Source organism: Boleophthalmus pectinirostris, unplaced genomic scaffold (assembly GCF_026225935.1).
Source record: "Boleophthalmus pectinirostris isolate CB_2022bp ecotype Guang Dong unplaced genomic scaffold, ASM2622593v1 HiC_scaffold_2826, whole genome shotgun sequence".
NCBI classification, from domain to species: Eukaryota; Metazoa; Chordata; class Actinopteri; order Gobiiformes; family Gobiidae; genus Boleophthalmus; species Boleophthalmus pectinirostris.
Window position 1 is genome coordinate 1,859,168 of NW_026571291.1, and position 24,615 is coordinate 1,883,782.

At 40.7% G+C, this 24,615-nt stretch overlaps 1 protein-coding gene across 3 annotated transcripts in view; it reads right to left on the minus strand.

The window, feature by feature from the left end:
- LOC110172368 (serine/threonine-protein phosphatase 6 regulatory subunit 2-like) overlaps positions 1–24,615 on the minus strand; it is a 57,788-nt gene that overhangs the window by 20,409 nt on the left and 12,764 nt on the right. For all 3 annotated transcript variants that reach the window (XM_055159979.1, XM_055159980.1, XM_055159981.1), the window contains 12 exons: positions 20,613–20,799; positions 18,381–18,518; positions 17,255–17,320; positions 16,933–17,042; positions 15,610–15,723; positions 14,980–15,106; positions 12,686–12,838; positions 9,480–9,698; positions 8,470–8,534; positions 5,471–5,586; positions 3,714–3,799; positions 1,131–1,211 (listed from right to left, as the gene is read on the minus strand). In XM_055159979.1, coding sequence (XP_055015954.1) covers positions 1,131–1,211; positions 3,714–3,799; positions 5,471–5,586; positions 8,470–8,534; positions 9,480–9,698; positions 12,686–12,838; positions 14,980–15,106; positions 15,610–15,723; positions 16,933–17,042; positions 17,255–17,320; positions 18,381–18,518; positions 20,613–20,799 — 1,462 coding nt within the window. The remainder of the gene's footprint in view (positions 1–1,130; positions 1,212–3,713; positions 3,800–5,470; positions 5,587–8,469; positions 8,535–9,479; positions 9,699–12,685; positions 12,839–14,979; positions 15,107–15,609; positions 15,724–16,932; positions 17,043–17,254; positions 17,321–18,380; positions 18,519–20,612; positions 20,800–24,615) is intronic.

Below are 24,615 nucleotides of genomic sequence, written 5' to 3' on the forward strand. Positions count from 1 at the left end.
AGTGCAAAGAACTTGTTTATTTCCTCGTTAGATTAGAGCTGAGCCACTGCACTGATACGTTATCGTCTCTGCTTTATCAGGCTCAAGAGAAACTGCGTCTCATTTGCCCCGTGTGTGGTTAAAGAGGCTATGACAGGTGAGACAGGTGAGACAGGTGAAACTCATTTGACTAAAACACAGTTAAGATTATTAAATTTAAGCCTTTATTAAACATTTTAACTCACAGTTGAGCCATTTTTATTTATTTTGTTGAAATAATAATAAAAAAAAGTTTGTGTACATTGTGCCAAACTTTAGGACAGAATTGATGCCATCTGAAACACAGGGTAAACACTGTTTTTTTTCACTGACAAAATTTTAAAAGTTTTCTATGACTTTTTCATGACCTAAAGTGAGTTTTCCATGACTTTACAGCACCTACATGTGTGGAATTGACTAGAATAGACTTTTAGGGCTAAATATGAAATGTAAACTCTTTCCACTCTCCTTATGGTTTGGGATTATAGTTTTTTAACATTCAAAATCCTGTCAGTGCATTTATTGTTGTTTCTTTTAAACAGAAGATGCAGACGTTCGAAAGTAATCAGTCTAATGAGAACTGAACAGAACGCTGTAGTTGTGTGAAAGAGATATTAAAATTTCATGACTTTTCCAGGATTTCCATGACAGTGGAAACTCTTGATGTAATTTTAAATATATTTTTCAGCTTTTCTTCACAAATTGCTCTTTCATTAGCATAAAACTATAAATTTATACTTATAATAGTTATTATCCAACCAAATTAAGTAGAAATTAGAGAATCATCAAAACCTCTGAACTTTAAAAATGCACTGTGTAACTGTTTGGTTGGGGGCCCTTCAGCTGTTTGTTTCCATGGATACATCATTGCTCTGCCTGGAATGTTCCACAATGTGACATTAAACAGCTCTTCCTTACATTTATTCAATTACAGGTGATTTTTATAACTCAAAAAAAACTAGAAAAACAGGCGTTCTGACTGTGAGCAGGCTCGCCTCTCCACAGATCTGACCTGTAACTTGGTCTCTATGAAGACAAAAAGGTTTAATGCCATATTGTGAAACATTACAGAATGCAGCTTTAAGTGTATTTAAAGTGTGTGTGTTTTGTACCTGCTGCAGTGAGAGGTCGTTGGGGAAGGGGCTCTCGATGTCGTCATCCTCACTGGACGAGTGCATGTTGTGAGTGCTCACCTGGAAAAACACATTTCACTCGATTATTTCACAAGTTTAAACTTAAGTAGCGGCTGCTGGGACACAACAAGAATGTACATTTAATATATTTCATATATTTAATACGACACTGTCTCCTAATCTGTTATAATGTCGTTTAATCATCACTAACAGAAATGGAGTTGTGTTTTGTTTAACACAGAAACCTGCATATTCAGGCCGAGTTCTTCTTTCAAACAGAAAACACTCTGTTCCACCTTGTGATGTCATGCATTGATACAGGAAGTGCTCAAATAATAATAATAAAGCATCATATTGTTTGTATAGTGCTTTTTGAACACTCAAAGACGCTTTACAGAGCATTATTCATTCTCTCCCACATCCGGCGGTGGTAAACTACTATTGTAGCCACAGCTGCCCTGGAGCCGACTGACAGAAGCACGGCTGCCAATCTGCGCCATTGGCTCCTCCGACCACCACCAACACTCACACACACACCACTTTCATACTGGGCAATGTGGGTGAAGTGTCTTGCCTAAAGACACAACAACAGGTTTTATGACTGGCACCTCCAGCGTCTCCATCCAAGTCCTGACCAGATCCAGCCTCTGAGCTTCTGAGATCTGACAGGATCAGACTTTGACAAACTGATGTGGCCACAAGGCCTTCACCAGAATCATCTGATAACTGCAGACTGGAGATCTGGAATTGCGATTCTCTACTGGACTAAAGGTAAAAGGAGATGTAAAACTTGAAAACTACCACTTCATAACATCACAAGGTGGAACAGAACATTTGAAGCTTTGGAGATGTAGACAGACTCAAAATAAAGGGTTATTCAAACATGTGTGAAAGAAACAAAACCCAACTCCAGGTCTGTTTTTGATTAGGTAAAAACATGGTAACATATTTAAAGCTCACAACAGTCACTTTTGTGTAACATTGGACCTTTAAAGTTTCAAAATATTATTAACTCGGATTGTAACGGCCCCTGAGAGTGAAGTATTCACCCCACAGTGTGATCTGAAGGTAAGGAGGCTGTTAGAGATGCAGTGGTGATGATAAATTAAAAAGTTTGTACAAAGTCTGTGTTATCTATTTCCATAGTTTAAACTGTCTGGGCGACTGGGACGACTCTCACTGAACACACTCATAATCCATGATCGAGGTGTTCTAACAAATCTGACTAGTTGAAGTGTCACAACAGAGGAACATGATGAAAACTCAAACTTAAGTTAAACTGAGGTGAGAGAAAAGCACAGACGTCTTACCTGACCACAAACGCACAAAGCACTTCCTTCTGCATTATGTTCACAAATCGTTTGTAAAAACTGTTTGTATTTCTGATAAAATAAACTGAATCATTTAGATGATATCAGCCCTGGAATTTCCATTCTTTCCTGAACTAAAGATAAAAGATGGTTACAACGACAAAAGTTTTTTGGACAAAAGTTTTTGAAGAACTCCAGAACTGGAGAAGCAGCCTGGATGAGCTGCAAAACATCTTCAATCAAAAACTTTTGTCCAGTGACAGAATTAAATTTCTCCTTTTCTTTGGATCCTACCTGGACGACTGAGGGATCACAAAGATGTAAAAAGTAGATGTTGACCTGAAAATAACCACTACGTGACATCACAAGGTCTAAAAGAGCATTTTGAGCTTTGGAGATGTAGACAGACTAATAACAATTTAAAAAAAAAAAAAAGGTTACTGTATTTTCCGGGCTATTAGTCGCTCTGGATTATAAGTCGCACTGTCATTAAATGGTCTATTTTCGAACTTTTTTCACAAATAAACCGCGTGGGACTTTAAAGGAAACACAACAGTTGGATGGGTGAGTGGTTTTGTTTGTTTGTGGCGTTCACAGTGACTCTGGGCTTTGTTCAGTTGTGGCGTGTAGGGAGGTGCTGTCTGGGACCAACGGATCGGTCGCGATGACTCAATTGTTCAGTTGTGGCTCAGATTGCCACATTGCGCTCACTTTTTCGCTTCGTTCGTCCGTTCCGTTCCTCGTCGGCGTGGAGTGATGAGTGTGTCTGTGGGTGTTTTTCGCTGTGCGGTCGCTGTCTGCTCCGTGTGTGTTTGTGTGTTCTGTGGGTGGTGCGGCTTTGTAGTTTACTAAAGTCGTACTGGGACACCTGAGTGCATTTGTGTATGAGGCGCTCTGGATTGTGGGGCGCGCGGTCGTTTTTTTAATGCGGTTAGAGGCTTAAGAGCGCGGTTAATGACCCGGAAAATACGGTACTAAAACATGAGTGAATGAAACAAAATAACTCCAAGTGTGTTTTTGACCTTTTGACCTTTGTGTGAATAATCGACACACAGGAGTTTTGCTTTTGTTTTTATTCAACTGTCTGTAACTCAGCTAACTCTGAATCTAGTTGCGGCGAGTGAGGCGCCTGGCTTCTCGTACGCGGACTGCAGACTCTGAGAGGAGCAAACACAAAACTACGCTTAAACACAAAGCTTCACGTAAAAACTAAACTTAAACTTGAACTTTAAAATCTGAGTCAGACTCTCACCAGCTCCACCGTGTTTCTTCTGTTTGTTTCTCTGAGCGTCTCGTCCACAAAACTCTCCCAGCGCCCCCTGCAGTCCTCGGGCAGCTCTGCAACACAAGTTTGAAATATTATTAAAAGCCACATGCAGCTCTCAGTCCCGCCCGCTCCAAACTCAATCAACATTGCACAAGTGAAAATGTTTTTCTCTAGTTTAAAAGCACGAGCGACGCTAACTTACGATGTTGTAACTAATATCCATAACATGATTGTTTAAAGTAAAAAAACAACCTTTAAAACACACTGAAACACTTAAATCAGGCGTCTCCAACCAGTAGCTCTCCACAACCTTTGCTCGCCAAGGGATTTCTGAATTACACGTATTGCCCTGAATAACTCAAATTTGACTTAAAATTAAATTCCTATTATTATTGTGAAGCTCTCATTTTGATGCCTGACTTTGTGCACTCATGAATAAATAAAGGATCATGTTTTATGTTTTATGTAACTGTATCCCATCTAACTCTTGAAATTGCTCTTTCCCGAGACCGTTAAAATGAGTTGCTCTCTGGAATTTTCATTTTGTAAAAGTAGCTCACCCGGGGAAAAAGTTTGGAGACCTCTGACTTAAATTCTGTAAAATGTTTCAATAACTCAGATTAAAAACAGATTAAAAAATGTCTGGTGGTCATTAGTTTCCATGTAGCTGATTAACCCAGTAAAAGCTTTTAAACTTTGACTTTTAAAAGATAAAATAAATGGAATGTTTACTTCTGGAACCAAATGGAAGGTGGTCACTAGTAATGGGCATTCGATGAAATTTTATGAATCGATCGTCGGGAGAATTAACGATCGATTTTCGATTAATCATCAACGTTTTTATATAAGAAGTATCATCATTATTATTATTATTACTAATCTGCATAAATAAACTCGACTTTACAACATATAAACATAACCACTCTAGAGCCACATCAGCCCGTTTGACATTATAATGTGTTTAATGCAGCTTCTCGCAAGTCTCACAGAAACTAAACTTAAAACCACATGACTAAGCAGAGGAAAAAAGAAAACACGCTCTTGTGCGCTGATGTGGTTCAGCTTCTGTCAGACTAAAGGACATGACTCAGTTGAATATGAGTGTTCTTTCTGTGACAGAGGGGTGTTGATGATGATGATGGTGAATCTGTTCTGTGTGTGTCACGTTGGAGATGGTTCATATTTTCAAAGCTCGTACATGTGCAGGTTTAGTGCAGCTCTTTATGTTGCAGTAACCGGGACACTGCATAAACATGCACCACGACGAAACCGGGACACAGATGTGCTGTAAACACACTCACTGAGTGCTGTAGTGATCTCCAAGGAGGTGCCAGAGCCCAAACGTGGGAATGAGGCTGCAACTCCAGTGTTTGTGCTGTCAGCCGCAGCTTTGCATCTTCGGTTTGTCGATTAGAAATGAACGTAATCAACAAAATTCTTAATGATGAATTATCGATTAGGATCATACCCATCCCTAGTGGTCACTGTTGAGCTTCATTATTTTGCAATGTTCAGGTCCATATAAACTTCTTGGACAATTCGACTTCACAATTTTATGTTACATAGTTTTATACAAAACACCAGCAGAAACTTCACCAGAAGCAAGACATTTATTTTTGCACCTAGAGCTGACGGCACTCCCTTACTTGCACCAAAAATACACCAATATCACCCATACCGATATTGGATACCGGTATTTGCACAAACCACAGAGTCGTCCTCTCTCCCCTCACAGCCGTTACCTTTGATCAGGTCTGAGATCTGGGCCTGGACTGGTCCCCTCTCCACGTTTTGGACCACCATGTTGGCGATTCTGGTCAGGTGGCCCATGTTCCCTCTGCGCGTGCCGCCTTCGCTCCTGAAACACACACCGTCCGGTCAGAGTTCTGCACGGGTCCGTTTTGGGAGACCTGCAGCCGCCCGCACTCGCGCAGCTCAGCACCGCACCTGCCAGTAAACCTGTGATTTTATCAAAGTTAAACCCACATCCACCCGGACCCGTTAACATTCCACCTGTTACCCGCCCGTGCCCGTGATAAATCACAGACAAATTAAAAGCATTCTAACTGAAATATGAATTGAAAAGTTACGACTTCAAGAATTACAATCACGAAATTAAATTAAACGGTTTCACTTTCTTCAGTACGAACACGAATTCACAGACGCGACTCGACTGTCAAAACTTCACAGGCTTTATTTACTGAGCAGAAGAAACACTGATCGAGATGCCGGACTGAACCAGGACTAAACCAGGACTGATTCCAGGACAGAACCAGGAGGACTTAGTTGGGGAACCAAAGTCTCAAAAATGGGTTGAACCTGACATCGTCTGCCATACTTTTCATTTGTTTTTTTTTTGTTAACTGTGACCCTGAGGACCAATAATTGGAGGGTCTGCTCTTCCGGAAATATCGCAAAAAAAAAAAATTGTGGCCATTTTACTGTATGTAACCTTCATTTTTTGACAAAAAAATTTGAAAAATGAAAAATTTCCTGAAATCCTCAGTGGGTTGTTTAAGCTGTCAATGAATACATTCCAGATGCAAAGAACACATGTGGTGACAACATTCAGTGAAAAAATAATTCTTAAAACACATTTCTACATGATTTTGGCTCAAATTTAATGCAAAAAAATAAGGCGTTTTTTCACTTTTTTCCAATATTTTCATCTTTCATCTTCAGCTTACCAACCCACTGAGGATTTCAGGAAATTTTTCATTTTTCAAATTTTTTTATAAAAAATAAAGGTTACATACACTAAAATGGCCACCAATTTTTTTTCGCGATATTTCCAGAAGAGCAGACCCTCCAATTATTGGTCCTTAGGGTCACAATTAACAAAAAAAACACAAATGAAAAGTATGTCAGACGATGTCAGGTTCAACCCATTTGATTGAGCTTTTGAGACTTTGGCTCCCTGACTAACTAAACCAGGACTGAACTAGGACTGAACTAGGACTAAAACAGGACTAAACCAGGACTAAACCAGAACTGAACCAGGACTCACTGCAGGGACTGGCTCGGTGGTGCGCCCACGTAGACTGTCGGGTGACCGCGGGTGAAAGGACCGGAGCAGATCTGAGCGCGCACGGAGGCAAGTGCTGCCTACACCCGATCGTGCGTTCTCCCTCGCTCTGGGTTCTCTCTCTCGCCGAAGTCCAAGATTAGTCCTGGTTTAGTCCTGATTTAGTCCTGACCCACCTGTGTGTAATCACTACCTGCCCGCAGAGCCGCCCGTAAAATTCCAGAACGTTAAAACTCGCCCGTTTCAGCAACCGTTCGCCCGTACCCGTCGAGACTCTGTGTCCGGTACGGGTCATCCTTATGTCACGGGACTGGAGCTAGCATAGAGCATAATTGCTAAAAGAAAACGACTTCCACTACACAATTGTAACACAGACATATTTGGTATCTCTGGAAACCTGACTCTGAACTATTCATTTATGGATGTTTAAATGTGATTCAACTCCATTTATAGATTTATAACAGCTCACTGAAAATGAGAGTTTACCTGGTCAGGTGCAAACTCGAAAACAAAAAACTACATTCAGCATTTGATATCGCATGTTCTGAGTACTATATTCATAAAAAAATAAAAAATATATTTATTTAAACAGATTTCATATCACCAGATCAGTAAAGCCAAGTGTGCACCTGTTTTTACCTGTTGTACACCTGTGTGCACCCCAATTAATTTTTTTCCATTTAACTTATTCAACTCATTTAGCTTATTTCAACTAATTTAGCTTATTATAATATGATAATATAATAATAAAACTCTTCCCCGTCAGTGTGTGTCCAGTATTTGTCATCTTGTCTATTTTTCTCGTGTGCAGAGCTCCACATAAGCGTTTTTTCTGTAGCGATTCTGTTACATCACATCTTGGAAAAAAAGACTGAAATATTTTAAAGGACTGGCCTGGGCAACATCCAGATTTCAGGGTAATTTTGGTTCATAATCGAGTATAAAGCTCGATAGTTTGTTTGGACATCGCAGGACTCCACACAGACGCATCAGCGCATTCTCATCTTCTCCCCGAATGTCCGTCGCTATCGCGTTTTCCACTTTATAATCAACTTCAACATCATCACTTTGAAATCTATAAAAGTCACTTTCTCTAAACTTATCCATAAAATACGTCCGCTCCTTATTATTTTCTAAAACTGTGCGCCGCTGCGCCGCGATCTTTCCATTGCACGTGTTTCGTGTTGTGTTTTTTCCGGAAGCTACCATCGTCACTATTTCGATTAACTTCGGAAAAAATCGGCGAAAACATATCCTTGAATCCTATTGGTCAGTCTACTGTCGGTTGTAGTGGCCCCCACCGATCACAGTCTCTGTTTAAATGTGAAAAACCAAGCCGTTTCTAAAGGTCGTCATCTCGTCTTTAGTGAAACAGCGGAGGAGTCAAAAGTCGTCATTAAGGTTCAGGGGGGTCGTCAAATGTCGTCTTCATGGGGGAAAGAGTTAAAGGGATTTTAATCTTACATTCATTCAATTACAGTTGGTTTTATTTCTTTTCTGTCACACTAACAGCATGCCAAGAGCGCACCAGCAACATTTTATAATTAGAAGCAGACAAAACACGGAGGTCTCATTTTGACTCCAAGACCTGCTTTTACAAAATATCTGTACTGTATTTGCACTTTGTTTATTTCTTTCACTTTTACTTTTCCTCTTTCACGGAGAAACGGTCGTGTGATCCCGGTTTAAACGCGTCCACATTAAAGGGGCTCTTACTGTATTCTGTCGTTCTCCTCCCACGCGTCCAGGATCCTCTGAACCAGCCGACAATTCTGGAACAACTGCAACAGAAAACACAGAAAACACATCGGTAAACGTTTCATTACAACTGAACGGGACTGACCGAGGTCTAAAGGAGCAGGACTAAACCGGTCCCAAACCAGGTCTGGACTAGAGCTAAACCAAGACTAAACTGCAGACTCAAGAAGGAATGAAACAGTGCTCCAGGACTAAACAAACCCAGACAAAAAACAGGACTAAACCAGGACTGAACCAGGACTAAACCGGGTCTAAGAAGTCATGAATAAACCAGGACTAAACCAGGACTAAATCACAATTAAACCAGGACTAAATCACAATTAAACCAGGACTAAACTGGGTCTAAACCAGGTCTAAACCAGGTCTAAACCAGGACTAAACCAGGACTAAGAAGGCAGGACTAAACCCAGGACTAAACCCAGGACTGAACCGGGTCTAAGAAGTCATGACTAAAACAGGACTACACCAGGACTGAACCAGGACTGAACCAGGACTAAACCAGGACTCGAACTAGGACTCGAACTAGGACTCGAACTAGGACTCGAACCAGGACTAAACCCAGGACTAAACTGGATCTAAGAAGTCATGACTAAAGCAAGACTAAAGCAGGACTAAACCAAAACTGAACCAGGACTAAACCGAGACTAAACCGGGTTTAAGAAGTCATGACTAAACCAGGACTAAACCCAGAACTAAGCCCAGGAGTGAGCCCAGGAGTGAGCCCAGGAGTGAGTCCAGGAGTGAGTCCAGGAGTGAGCCCAGGACTGAGCCGGGTCTAAGAAGTCAAGAATGAACCCAGGAGTGAACCCAGGACTAAACCGGGTGTAAGAAGTCATGACTCACCCCGGACTCACTCCCGGACTCACTCCCGGACTCACTCCCGGACTCACTCCCGGACTCACTCCCGGACTCACTCCCGGACTCACTCCCGGACTCACTCCCGGACTCACTCGAGGACTTTTACTCACATGGGCTACCAGAGAGTTGTGATCCGAGGCTGGGGTTTCTCTGGCGGGCTCCTCCTGCGCTGGGGCCTCGATGGGCTCGGGACTCGGCACTGCCCCCTGGTGGTTGGGCTGGAGGTTCGATCGCTCCTCGGGGGAAGAGGGCTGGTTCAAGATGGCCGCCACGCACAGCTCCACTTGGAAGTGCAAAAAGTTATTCCAGGTGAAAGTGAAGAACAGATCCTGAAAACACAAACAAAGGCCAAGTTTTAACGCTGGAGAACGAGCGATTTTAACACTAACAGACACGAGGGCGGTTTAATTAACACACAAACTCTGCATTATCTACACCGAGGTCTTCTCTCTAACAGAAAACACACTGTTACACCTTGTGACGTCATCTGGTAATACAGAAACTGCTTCACACACGAATCATTTTGATAATTTCAGCCCTGGAATTTCCAGTTTCTACTGAACTTAAGGTAAAAGGAGCTGTTCACTTGAAAACTACCACTTCATGACATCATTTTGAGCTTTTGAGACGTACACAGATTAATAATAAAAGGATTACTCCGAGGTAACAGCGTTAAAACATGACTTAAAACTCAAAACTCTGTGTGACTCTGTGTGATATGACAGATTGTCTTTCAGTGAATATTTTATTTCTGTCCTTTGTGTAAAAGTTAAAGTGTCAGAGAGTTTAAAGCTGACGTGTTTCTGAACTTTGATCGACGACTCTTAAAACCAAACATTACATCAGCCTCACCCAGCTCGAGTTTAGAAACGGACCGGGCAAAAACCAGGGCTGATGACAGTTATATTTAATCTGTCACTCGGCTTAAGCACATGTGATGAAAGGATCAGTAAATCTGTTTATTTTTGTTAAATAAATAGTGATAAAGCCGAACATTACACAGGTATGAAAACAGGTGATGAGTGAAAAAGGTGAGAAGGGCGCGAGAGGCGACGTGACCTCACGAGTGTGCTGGGGGGAGGGGAGATCCTGAAACCGAGACAAGACCAAGAACTCTGAGGGTCCAGACTGAGACCAAGACCAAATTGAGACTATCTTTGTCATTTTCTACATGTATTTGTATTTTTTTTAGTTATTTTGCCACATATGTATATCAAGGTTTTTATAAATCTATCACTATTTGATCTGATTAATGTTCATTTAGGTATAAAATAAGTCAAGCAAACTGTTCTGAAACACTCTGTGCCCACTTTTCGGACCCTCACCCACACTTTGAGAACCTCTTCTTTAATCCCACTTCCATTTTTTTCTGGTTTTGTTTTGTTTTGTTTATTCCCAATTGGAGTTACTTTCTCTTAATGGCCTCTGCACATTTACCAAACCAAATGCACATCATGGCTAACAGATTTATTTGGCATTTTATTAGGCAAACTTCGGCTCACATTAGGGATAGGCATTCGATGACATTTTCTTAATCGATCGTCGGAAGAATTAACGATCGATTATCGATTAATCATTAAAGTTTTTATATTAAAATGATCATCATTATTATTACTATCTGCACTACTAATCTGCATAAATAAATTCAACTTTACGACATATAAACGGTAACAAATCTAGAGCCACATCAGCCCGTTTGACATTATAATGTGTTTAATTCAGTTTTGTTCAACTCTCACAGAAACGAAACTTAAAACCACATCGCTAATTTGCATAAACCAAGCGAAGATAAAACTCCAGCTCTTGTGTCGCTGATGTGGTTAAATTTCTGTTGGATTAAAAGACATGACTCAGGTGAATACAGGTTAGTGTGACCAGATTTGAGTTTGTCAAAACCAGGACAGCGTACGGGGGGAGGGGGGTGGGGACTCGTCATCCACATTGAGCGACTCTCACCTGGAAAAACTTTTTCCCACTGGACACAGAAACATATGTGCTGCTTTATACACTGTGCACATGGACTCACACTTGTCCCGACCGCAACAGAAAGTGTGGAATTTCTTGTACAAATCATCATTAAATACACATTTGTGCTTCGGTACGTTACAGACTGACCCACTGTTTGTGTCTCGCTCCTTCTGATGCAGAGACACATGTACACACCTGTTTGGTCACGACACACAAACATACATTCGGTTTGTCGATTAAAATTAACGTAATCGATGAAATTCTTAATGATCAATTATCGATTAATCGACTAATCATGCCCATCCCTAGGTCACATATCACAGAACGCCTGCTGTGCCGACACTGCAGCATATATATCAGTTTTTACTTTGCATTTCGTCTTGAATCAGCGCGACCTGTGTACATTTTAGGCAGGGAGAAGAGAGCGTGAAAAGATGAAGAGCGGCGCGCTGACGTGAGGCAGATGGACAGGGAGGATGTTTTAAAAAGTTTAACCTGCCCTGTGGTACACAGTGGTACACGAGTGGACATGATGTTGCGGACAAGACTGCAGAGACACGCCCCGCGCTCCCGCACACTGGTACAAGTTTATTGTCGACAACAGCGGCTGTAATGAAATATCACACATGACGAGCGTCAGACCTCAATTCTGAGACAAGACCGAGTCCAAATGTGCTCGAGCCTAAGTCCCCCCCCCCCACCCCAAAACTTTTCTCATCGAATCTACACGACTCACGAAGGTCACCTGTTCTGGCTTCAAAATGGTGAATTTCGTTGAAAGGTGAGGGATTTTTATGCCTGACTACAGTTTGGTTTTGGAAAAATTTTAAAGGTCCTATATTAGACTACACAAAAATGTACTTTTGTGAGATTTATGTCATGTTATAATGCTGTTTCTTCCTCAAAAAACAGACCTGGAGATGTGTTTTGCTTCATTCACACATGTTTGATTAACACTTTTGTCTACACCTCCGAAGCTCAAAACACACTGTTCCACCTTGTGATGTCACGTGGGGGTAATTTTGAAGTTAACGTCAACCCTTTACCTTTAGTTCTGTAGAGATTGACAATTCGAGGGCTGAAATTCTCTGTTATAGGAAAGAACTCAGCCTAAATACGCAGGATCTGTGTGTTAAACATGTGCGAATGAAACAAAACAACACCGATTCAAAAGTGTCATTATTTAGTTGAAATTTGTTAATCACTATGGCAACAGTCCCGATGTTTTCCCATCTAAACCCAGTGTGTGTGTGTGTGTGTGTGTGTGTGTGTGTGTGTGTGTGTGTGTGTGTGTGTGTGTGTGTGTGTGTGTGTGTGTGTGTGTGTGTGTGTGTGTGTGTGTGTGTACCAGTAGTAGGTCGATGGTGTTGAGGCGGCACAGCTCTTTACACACAGACGGGCTGTTGGTCTGGAGCAGAGACGCCACGAGTCGCGCCACGTGGAGCCGGGCGTTCCCCAGGGGGCGCTCTAGGACCCCCACCGTCGTCAATATTGCACTTTTCTGCGGGAGAAGAAGAAGAAGAGGAACGGCGTGAAATACGGAAAACACAGAAATACATGGGTAAACTTTTCAGTATAGACTCCAGCTGAACAGGACTCACCAAGGTCTAAAAAAAAAATGGGACTAAAGCAGCCCAAACCCAGGTCTTAACTAGAACTAAACTGAGACTAAACTGCAGACTCAATAAGGAATGTAACAGTGCCCCCAATTTCAAATAACCTTCACATCCAGGACTAAACAAACCCAGGCAAAAACCCAGGACCTATCCCAAGACCTATTCCAGGACTAATCCCAAGACCTATCCCAAGACCTATTCCAGGACTAATCCCAAGACCTATCCCAAGACCTATTCCAGGACTAATCCCAAAACCTATCCCAAGACCTATTCCAGGACTAATCCCAAGACCTATCCAAAGACCTATTCCAGGACTAATCCGAAAACCTATCCAAAGACCTATCCAAAGACCTATCCCAGGACCCAAAACGAATCCCAAAACTAATCCCAGGACTAATTTGGGACTAAACAGAGTTGAAGAAGTCATGACTAAACCAGGGCTAAACCTGGATTCAAACCAGGACTTTTATGGGCTTGTTAAAGTGACAATAAACCAGAGACTGTATAAAGAAGTGGACTAAGAGAGTGTTACGTCAGCAATAGCGTTAGACTCCAGTCAAATGAAGCTCAGCGAGGCCGGTAGCTGTAGAGCAAATTTCTAGCCCAAATTCCATATTTGAAATCCTGACCACAAGAATCAAGAGCCAATCAGGAGCAACACTGTCAATAAAATCTTTTGTGAATGACAGCGGGAACAAAACAGTTGAATAAAAAAACATTTAATTAAATTTAAAAATCAGGTAAAGCAGGTAATACGAACATTTTAAGAGCAAAATGAAAAGTGTGACAGCAGCAGTTACAGAGAGAAGGGCCAACAACCAAATTTCAAATAGAGCTTTATCATTTTGTATTTAGAATTAAACTATAAACATAATTAGATCACCGTTTTACATTTAGTTCTTTGTAAACCGCCATGTTGGTCTAAAATAATTGTAAGTGGTCTATTGTCTTCCTGTTCAAGACTGCAGAACCCCACCTCTTCATACTTGAAACTCATCTCAGCAAACAGCGGATCTATGTGTTTTTACTGCTGAAAATGGCTTTAAAAAACTAAAAGATTAAAAAAAAAAAAATTATGTGAATCCCTCGGAGTGTGTTTTTTTTTAAAGGGCCCATCTCATGCAAAATCAACTTTTCAGTTTTCTACCTTCTAAGAGTGATGTGTGGGCCTTGTATTTGTCGCCCAAGTGGTTTTTAGATTGATTTGACATTTTTTTAACAAATTGCAGCGTATTTCTGCCACCCTCCCATGTGACAACGAACTAAAGCTGCTACAACGATGACCCGGCAGATACACCTATGACGAGTTTGACGTAGCAGAAAGCGCTCCACTGCCTTTAAGTTTATCTCCTAGTGTTTATTAAAACTTTACCAATCAGTAATGTTCAGTTGATGTGGACGTGGTGCTTGAGCTTCGTGCTCCTCAAAGTCCTCGTCTGATTCTGGGTCCAACACATGCGGCTGAACGCGCTGTATCTCCATGATGAATAAAAGTTTATTCCTGCCACTATCAGGGTCACGTCTGTCTCCCCCTCCCTCCCTGAGATGGCGGAGGAAGGGCGGCTCACTCAGAGCCTACGTCACGTTTGGAGGGCGGAGCCTGTGCTTTCTCAGGACGGGCGGGGGGAGGAGCATTAATCGGACTTTCATAGTTCCTGGTCTGTGACGCCTCCAAGAAATCGGTAAGATTTCAGAACTATTGTGTAATGGATGTTCCAAAACCCAAATTGTGCTCGTTTATGTGCAGAAGATACAAAGTGAAAAATTTCGCATGAGATGGGCCCTTTAAAACAAAGCTCAGATTAAAGTCTTGAGTAACAGAGCTTCAGACAGAGCAGAGCATACAGTTAGCTCTAAGTGTCACAGTGTGGCATTTTTAGCAATGTTTATTTACGTAGCACGTTTAAAAACAGACAGTACCGACCCAAAGTGCTTAACAATACAGATGAAAACTAAATATGAGAAAACAAAAGTAAAAAGGCGAGTAAAACACACAAGTAAACGAGGAGATGCGGCCGGCGAGTACCTGAGGGGGCTCGAGGAGGATCTGCTGGAAGTCTTTTAAATGGGGCTCGATGGCGTTTAAAATACTGGAGCTGACAGTGTAAGACCGTTCATAACCCTGAGAATAAAGATCCATCAGCCCGTCCAACCTACAAACAAACACACACACACGAAACGAGACGAGAGACAGAGGTTAGACAGACCACAGGCACAACAGGAAAGCTGCACTATGGCACTTTTCTGGAGACGGAGATTGTCTTGGAGATGAGGGCCAAAGTCGACTACGTAAATTCTCGTTGGACTAAAAACATGTCCTGCTGAGAACTAAAAAGGGGGTGAGGTAAAAGTTCTAAAAAGTACTATGTGTCTCTGTTTATTTTCCACTAACTCACTCACTTCTTTTTGCCGTTTTCCCATAAAAATCCTTATAACTTAAATAAAATAATTTGCTGACTAATGCAAGACTCCATTGTTTTAATAGTATTTTAGAGCAATAAAAAAAACCTGCAATTGAATAAATGCAGAAGAGTCATACTGTGTCATACTGTGCAACATTCCACACAAAGTGATAATAACATCACCACAGAGACACCAGAAAAGTGACATAGTGCGTCTTTAAATGTAAAATAAGTCGATGTCTTTGGTGACTCACCCTGACCTCCTGGTCTCCAGTAGAGTAAGTAGCACTTGAGTTCCATTCACGATGGAGGCCTCGCTCCTCTCTCCCTCGAACATGTTTTTGAGCAGCTCAGAGACACTCTCCTGCCTGAAACACACAGCAGAACATCACATCACAGTCGACACGCTTACATGATGTTTTTCAATTCCGAATGAACTGTTCTGAATAAAATAGTTCAGAATTAAAGTATTCTCCTTCGAGTTTACATGGAAATAATAATTCTGAATTTAAGTTTACGTGGAAAACACCTTAAATTATCTTTATTTAATTCTGCTTCAGCTGCTACTGACTTTTCTGTCATCATGGTTTGTTGTTACATCAAGGACACAAACACAATCCAAACTTTAATTAAGCAGCTTTACATCTGTCGGCTGAGGAAAAGGAAGGAAGAAGACAAACTGAGTCAACAGCTGCTCTACCTCAGCCCACTCCCACATCCCGCTCGCAAATCCAAAGAGACGTGGATGAAAGCCCGAAGTCAGGACTGGTGGAGCCAAATCGTCCGGATCGTGTCAGAAGGGGGACACAACGAGCATGCACTGAACGACCGGGATTATTTTTAAGAAGAATAAACGTTTACATGATCAAGGAAGAAATGAATTCTGTTTTGAAATTAGAATAAACCACCCACTTACTTCGGAATTTAGTCCAAATAATCATTTTCATTAGGAATTAAGTGTTTACATGGTCTTTTTAAAGTGGAATTATTTTGCATAATATTTTTTTATTCAGAATTATATTATTTATATTCAGAATTGAAGCTCTCATGCAAACGTGACAACTGAGATATTTCAGTTGAATTAAAGTTAAACATTACAAACACGGCTGGGTTTCTGTATCGGTTTACATAAAACCATCATCATAAAATTATAAAACCCTAAACAATATGCATAAAAGGTGGTGTAAGTCTCGTATCTGAGTCCATCAGAGCAGAGCCGTGTTCTGCTGCTGAGTGGCTCTGTTTATGTTTTGAAAATAACTCATCTGAGAATTGCTGACAACAGAGTGGAGAGGACACGGAGGTCACAATGACAGAAATGTCTCGTGTCGACAAGTGGTGAAGCGTCTAAAATCAAGATTCTGTCAGAGCATTAACATCTGACTAGGGTTAAACTCCAGGGTTAGTAGGATTTAATACATGAGGCAGGGACATTCAGATCTCACATTACCCAAACAACTGTACAATTTAAATAAATAAAAATGTGATTCAGGCATAATTGTGTTTGATCTTGCTGTCCAGCTCTGGAGCACGTTTACGTTTACTGAGTAAATCCTGTAAATCAGTGTTGTACTCACGACTCCAGCACTGCCAATAGTGGGTCCTCTGAGTTCTCCTGCATCTGATTGGCCTGGTCTCGACTAAGGCGGATTATGTCACACAGAGTTTGGGATGCGTTTGATTGTCTCTGGAAAACAGAAATACAAAGTCAAAACTGCACAAAAGAGTGGTTATTCTTTATTTGCATTCTTCATCCTCTGCTACTCTGACCCTCTGCTCCTTTAACCCTCTCCTCTGAATCCTCTGCTCCATCTCCCTGCTCTCATTGAACTGTGCACCTTCTCCATTCATATGCATATGTCATATGTTATATCATCATTAACAGTGTAAACCTCTCACCTCCTCATCGTTCCCAGTGTGGATCAGCTCCGTGAGTCTTTGCACCAACTTCTCCTCATTCAACCACTGAAAACACAAAAGCATCATTTATTAGCACTTACCGTGTTATATTAAAGATGGACTGTGTAACTTTGCTGGTGGAGGGCCTGCCGCTCGCTCGCCTCCATAGAATGTCGTTTGCTTTGGAATGTTACAGTCTGCATTAAACTTATCTATCTCCATGGAGACAAAAATGCAGTGCCAGCAAGTTACAGGTCCAATCTAAAGGGCTGTTCAGAAACCAGCGTCAAAAACGTACTAGACACCTCTATTCGGACGCCTTTGAATTTGAGTTTAGACGCACCCAGCGTGCGTCTTGGACGCTGTGGACAAATGGGAGAAAAATACTTAATGCGCGTCCACGGGATCTGTTGCCAAGTGCCATTTCCTGGTCTTTTCCCGAAATGATGACAGAGAGAGAGACTTTAGTGTATTTATTACATAAAACCATCAGTGGAGGTGATCAGCTCAACGGCTGCGGCGTGAATATATTTATACTCTGCTAATGACACGCTGACGACACTCGTAGTCTGGGTTCAGTCCTGGTTCAGTCCTGGCAATCAGCGCATATATATTTACAATCCGCTTATGACACGGAGTAGATTTCTTGCTCTGGTGTTTGTGGCTCTTGGGTCTTTCTCTTTCTTCTCCTTCTTCCAGGTAATGATGCTGCTATGTCACTGGATAGTCGTCCCTGATTGGTCAACACTAAAAGTTCAGTATTTTCAACTTCTGATGCTGACGCCCTGGACGTGCGTCCAGAGCATTAATGCCTGAACGCTCAAGATGGGCCTTGTCAACACTAGATTCGCACCGCGCTGACGCAGAAGACGCGTTGTAAAAACACAGGACGCCTTAGACGCGCGTCCCCATAGACTTTGCATGAAAACTGAACGCCCTGACACTTTGGAAAAATTTAAAATAACTCCTAACTCTGTCCAGACCAAAGTATTTTTTTGAGAAATAATATCACCTGTAATTGAATAAATGCAAAAAGGATAAGTTTAATGCCATATTGTGGGACAAAACAAAACTATGCAATTTCTATGAAGGTGAGCAGAAAGATCAGAGGTCAGAGGTCACTCACATGCAGGACGTCGTGCCTCAGCGCCGCCGGCTCCACGCAGCTGATGAGACGCAGCAGCAGGTCCATCATGGCCGACGCATCGATGTGTTTGAGCACCAGACCGATGAAGCTCTCCTTCTTCTTCAGGAACGTGATCACCTGAGACAGACATGGCAAAACGTAAGACAAAGCGCGAAACAAAACGTGAGACAAAACGTGAGACAAAACGTGAGACAAAACGTGAGACAAAACGTGAGACAAAACGCGAGACAAAACGTGAGGCAAAACGTGAGGCAAAACGTGAGGCAAACAACAGAACATCGGTCATAACGTTAGAAACCCACCCCTGTTTATCACCGAGCTGGAGTTATTTTATCGTGGAGTTTGTCTTTAAAAGTGTGTGGTGTAACTTTTCTGGTTGAGTGTCCGTCAAAAGCTTCTTATTGCAGATGTTACTGTTTTGTCTGGAATGTTTCACGGTAGGGCATTAAAACTTCCTATCAAAGTCCAGATTCCGGCCAAAGGGTGAGCCTTTTCAGTCCGAGCGCCTCGGCTTTGAAACAACCTGCCTGAGGAGATGAGGCTCACACCAGTATCATCTTTTAAATCACTTTTTAAGATAAAACCAGTTAAAGGAAGGCCAACTGATTAAAAAAATTACTCTTGATTTTATTCCTTATTTATTTTTAGTGTATTTATTTTTATTTATTATAATCAGTGTTGAGAAGGTTACTTTTAAAATGTATTCCCCTACAGATTACAGATTACATACCCAAAATGATGTTTCTAGCATAATCCATTAAATTACTTAAAGTGAGTAACATAATCTGAATACTTTGGATTACTTGATATTGTCGTGCTTTTTAAAACTGCATGACTGTAGCAACCACATCCTGAAAATTTTTAAGTTCTCTTCAAATTCTCTGTTGAGCCCAAGTCTCCATGAACAGACTTTTGTTTGCTGTAGAGAAACAAAGACCAGGATCTTAACATAAGTCAGATGTTTTGTCTGCTTAAAGACAATAAAAAGTCCAGTCTTTCCTTAACCAGATTAAAAATATTATTGATAGAGAAATTATTTTTATATGAGATCACTGCTGCCTGAAATTATTTAGTCTTGGTGGTTTTAGTCCCAGTTTTAATCCCGGTTTTAGTCCCGGTTTAGACCCAGCTTTAAGTCCAGGCTTTAAGTCCTGGTTTTAGTCCAAACTGAGAAAACAGGAACATACCGCCATGTAATGCATTTATTTCAACAAAGTAACTGTAATCCAATTACCACTCATGGAAAAAGTAACTGTAACTGTACTCTGATTACGTAACTCTGGTACGTGTAATCTGTTACTCCCCAACACTGTTTATAATTACTTGAATTGTTTGCATCATTGTCCGTTTGCCTTCTGTTTGCTATTTTTTATGCTTTTTGTATTTTTTTTCTTTGCTATTTGCACAGCACTTTGTAAACCTTATTATAAAAGTGCTTTATAAAAGAAAAAAATATCATTATCGTTATATCTTCATGGAGACCAAACCAGACCAGACCAAGTTACAGGTCAGATCTGTGGAGAGGAGACCCTCTCACAGTCAGAATATTTGTTTTTCTAGGTATTCATGTAAAGTAGAGCTGTTTAATGTCACACTGTGGAACATTGTCATATCCGTAGAAACAAGCAGGTGACTCATAATCAAAAAAGTTCCGCAGTGCACCTTTAAGAGTGGGTTGACACAAGCGCGGAGATCCCCTGAGGTGTGAGTCATTCAATTACACAAACGCTTTGATCATTATTTTATTGCCTCGGTGATGCGTTTAAATTATTTAAATCAATTAAAACGGAGTGAAACTGAAGCGAGCGGAGCCATCGCTGCGCGTGTTCCCACGGAGCTGTGAAGACGTGTGAACCAAAACACACCAGAGAGAGAGAGTCTGGTGTGTGTTTTCGGTTCACACCTGCTCGGTCTGGTGTGTGTTTTCGGTTCACACCTGCTCGGTTTAGTGTTTTTCGGTTCACACCTGCTCGGTCTGGTGTGTGTTTTTAGTTCGTACCTGCTCGGTCTGGTGTGTGTTTTTAGTTTGTACCTCCTCGGTCTGGTGTGTGTTTTTTAGTTCGTACCTGCTCGGTCTGGTGTGTGTTTTTTAGTTCGTACCTCGGTCTCGGTCTGGTGTGTGTTTTTTAGTTCGTACCTGCTCGGTCTGGTCTGTGTGTGTTTTTAGTTCGTACCTCCTCGGTCTGGTGTGTGTGTTTTTTTAGTTCGTACCTGCTCGGTCTTGCGGGCGATGAGGTTCCCGATGGTTTTGCTGAAGAAGCTGGCGAGGAGCGGGTTCAGGGGTGGCTCTTGCTCCAGGAAGCGGTAGAGCATCTCCAGGAGCGACTCGTCTCCGCCCAGTTTGTCGTTCAGGATGGACACGTCTGAAGTCAGCAGCTCACACGCGATGTTCGGAAACCTGAGAGAAAACACAAAAACACATTTAAACGGTTCACTGTGTACAGTATTTTCCGTATGGATTGTGGGTGTGCGTGGTTGTTTTTTTTGGATGGGGTTGGAGGCTTAAGAGCGCGTCTAATAGCCCGAAAAATACGTAAATTTTTTGGTTGGGGGTCTGTCACCCGCTTGTTTCTATGGAGATGTCATTTCTCTGCCTGGAATGTTCCGCAGTGTGACATAAAACAGCTCTAGCTTACATTTATTCAATTACAGGTGGTTTTATAGCTCAAAAATACCTAGAAAAACAGACACTTTAAATTTAGATTTGATTTTTCTCTTTGTTATTATATTTTATTGTGATGTGTGAGCTACTGTGTCCAAATTATTTCCCTTATGGATGAATAAAGTTTGTCTAAGTCTCCAAGTCTAATTCTGGTTGTGAGCGGGGTCGCCTCTGCACAGATCTGACCTGTAACTTGCTCTGGTTGAAAATATAAAGGTTTAATGCCACACTGTGAAACATTCCAGCCAAAGCAATGACATGTCCATGGAGAAAAGCGTTTGAGGAGCCTCCAGCACCTTTAAAATACAATTAAATATTAATTTATGAAATTAACTGAATTATAGAACGAAGCTTTGGCCCTTTCACACAAACAGGTTGTGGCTAGTTTTGTTTCTCTCTTAAAAACGACACACAAGATTATTTCCAGTTTATTGACCGTGTGAAATGTGTCTGAAATCCACCAGACGGGACAGGTGGGTGTTTTACTTTAATTGGAAATTAAACGATTTAATGCGGCAGAAACACTGGTATTTTTATTCTATCAGCCTGTATATTGCCCCGTGTCGTTCTATGTGAATTCATTTGTATAATTGTATGTTCTGCTCTTTTATTAGACTTTAATCTGTGCTTTATTTGAACACAATCTGACCAGGTGAAATTATTTAAGATGTTAAACAAATACTTCACACATAACCTTACAGTCACAAACTAGACAGCATTAGCCGACAGTTTTTCAGTTCGTCGTTCTCACCTCTTTTTCTTTCTTTCTTTCTAAACGGGACCATGAATGCTCTTATTGATCACTCCTCCTAAAAATGTGCTGCTTAAATACATTTTGTGTTTCTAAACCTGCTCCTCTCCTCCAGCTCTGTGCATGGTTAGATCAATAGTTGTGGTTCTATAGATTAGGGCTGTGCAAAAATATCAAAATATCAATATATCGTATTGTTTAATTTGATGATACAGTATCGATATCGCAGATTGATGTATCGATATATCACGTATATATAACGCATATAAATATGGAGTATTTTTTGGTATATTTTACTTTACAAATAATTGAGTAATATTAAAAGTCAAAGTTTTGTTGTTTGTTTAGAGGAGTGTCAAACTCATTTTGGTCCGGGGGTCGTATCCAACCGACTTTGATCCCAAAGGAGCCGGATCAGAAAACTCATGTCATATAAACCCCAAAAATAACAATAAGTTTAAATACTTGTGCAGAGAAACACAAATCTATTACAGAAATCTTTTTTTATTGATGAATTCTGTCTTTTACAAAATATTATAATATTATGAACAACCTGAAACTTGAAGAAAAATACAATTTCAACACAGTGTTTTAACATTAACTTGTAGGTAAATAGGAATAAGTACATTTTTGTTGTAAAATCCTGCTCTTGGCTCCACTTTTCTCATGTTGGACATTTTTCTGATGAGGGTGTCACGGTCAACAGTCAAAACGATCGTCCTTTAAGAGCGTTTGGAAAGAGACAAGTCTTCATTTGTGCTGCTCTGGTGGGAGGGGCCACGTACAGAGACGCTGGAGACGCTGCTGTGATAAACACCACAGAAAATTAACAAGATTTTAATCGAAAATAGAATTAATATATTTCAGTAGAAAATCAACAGAGGGCCAGATTAAAGGTCTTGAAGGGCCGAATCTGGCCCCTGGGCCGTATGTTTGACACTGATGGTTTAGAGCAACAGGTGTCAAACATAAGGCCCGGGGGCCGGATGCGGCCCTCCAAGACCTTTAATCTGGCCCTCTGCTGATTTTCTACTAAAATATTTTAATTATAGTTTCTATTAAAATATTGGTAATTTTCTGCGGTGCTTAGCATAGTGGCTCCTCCCACCAGAGCAGCACAAATGAAGACTTGCCTTTTTCCAAACGCTCTTAAAGGACGATTGTTTTTACCTCATCAGCAAAATGTCAAAAATGAGAAAAGTGGAGCCAAGTGCAGGATTTTCCAAGAAAAACTGACTTATTCCTATTTGCATACAAGTTAATGTTTAAACATTGTGTTGAAATTGCATTTTTCCTAAAGTTTCAGGTTGTTCATAATATTATAATGTTTTGTAAAAGAAAGAGTTCATCAATTAAAAAAGATTTCTGTAATAGATTTGTGTTTCTCTGCACAAATATTTGAATTTATTGTTATTTTTGGGGTATATATGACATGAGTTTTCTGATCCGGCCCCTTTGGGATCAAAGTAGGTTGGATACGGCCCCCGAACCAAAATGAGTTTGACACCCCTGGTTTAGAGAAAGGAAACTTATTTATGCGACACATTTGACATTTTTACAGTTTTGATGATTAAAATGTTTGTGTTTCATATGAACTTTGCCAAGTGGTTTAACAAACACTTTTAATATCACAGCCATGATTTAGCCATTATTTTTTATTAAACTGTACTGAATCAATTTGAAATATATTGTATTGAATCGAAAATGCACTGTATCGAGGTCTGTATCCTATCGGCAACTTCTTAATGATCCCCAGCCCTACTATAGATAGTTGTACATTAGAGAGCATCATTTGCCCGACTTTTTGAAAATTTTTTGGAAATCAATCTGTACCTAGTATCAAATTTTTACACCTGCCAAAATAAACTTCCCTGAGAAATTTCATTAAATTCTCTTGATGTTTACTGGGTCCACCAAGCCTCTGAGGTTTTGTACCTTAAATCTGAGCTGAAAAAATTGTTTTTCTTTAATAACATTCTTATCCTTTCTGGAAACTTACAAAACCCTGAGCCGCACCTGTCATTGTGACGCTCTGGTGACGTCACACTCACTCACTCAGTTTATGATTACTACAGAAAGAACAAACTTTATGTCTCTCATTTCTTCTTTGGCCTTTGTGGATTTTGGATAATTTTGAAAAAACACTCAAAATCTTGACAAAATTGACATCTCTTAGAAAATTATGAAGATAGAGATTATAAAACTGGTACCAAAAGATGCGGAACAGCAACATTTATATTCAACTTTCACTGACACCATGGCCCTAAATGGATTATTTTTAAAGTTATTTGAGAAAAACTGATTTTTCTGCCGGAGCTTTATGGACACCGTTAGGATGGAACTTAAGAGTCTTGGTGGACCCAGTAGATTTTATTCAACTGATCTAATATTCCACAGATTTTCTTTTAATTGATATTGTCACATTTTAAAATTGGGTACAAGTTGAATTTTTGACATTGGGGCAAATGACTGAAGGCTGTATCAGGTGGTGGTTTGAATATTGTTTAATGAAGTTATACATTGAGTTGAACATTGTGTTTAATGTTTAAAGGTAATACTCTGAGTGTCCTAAATAATGGGAAACAGATGTATGCTTTTAGGGACATTCCTTTGCAGATAACCCAGGCTGGCGTTACCTAAACAGACTTGGTGGTGATTTACAATGGTTTGGTAGGGATTGTCACTTCCTCCAAAGAAGAAAGAAAGAACGATGCTTCAAGGACGATTCAAGGCGTGAACCTGCTCAACATATTATTCTGCATATTCATACTGTTGTTTTATATCTCTGGGTTGAGGGAAAC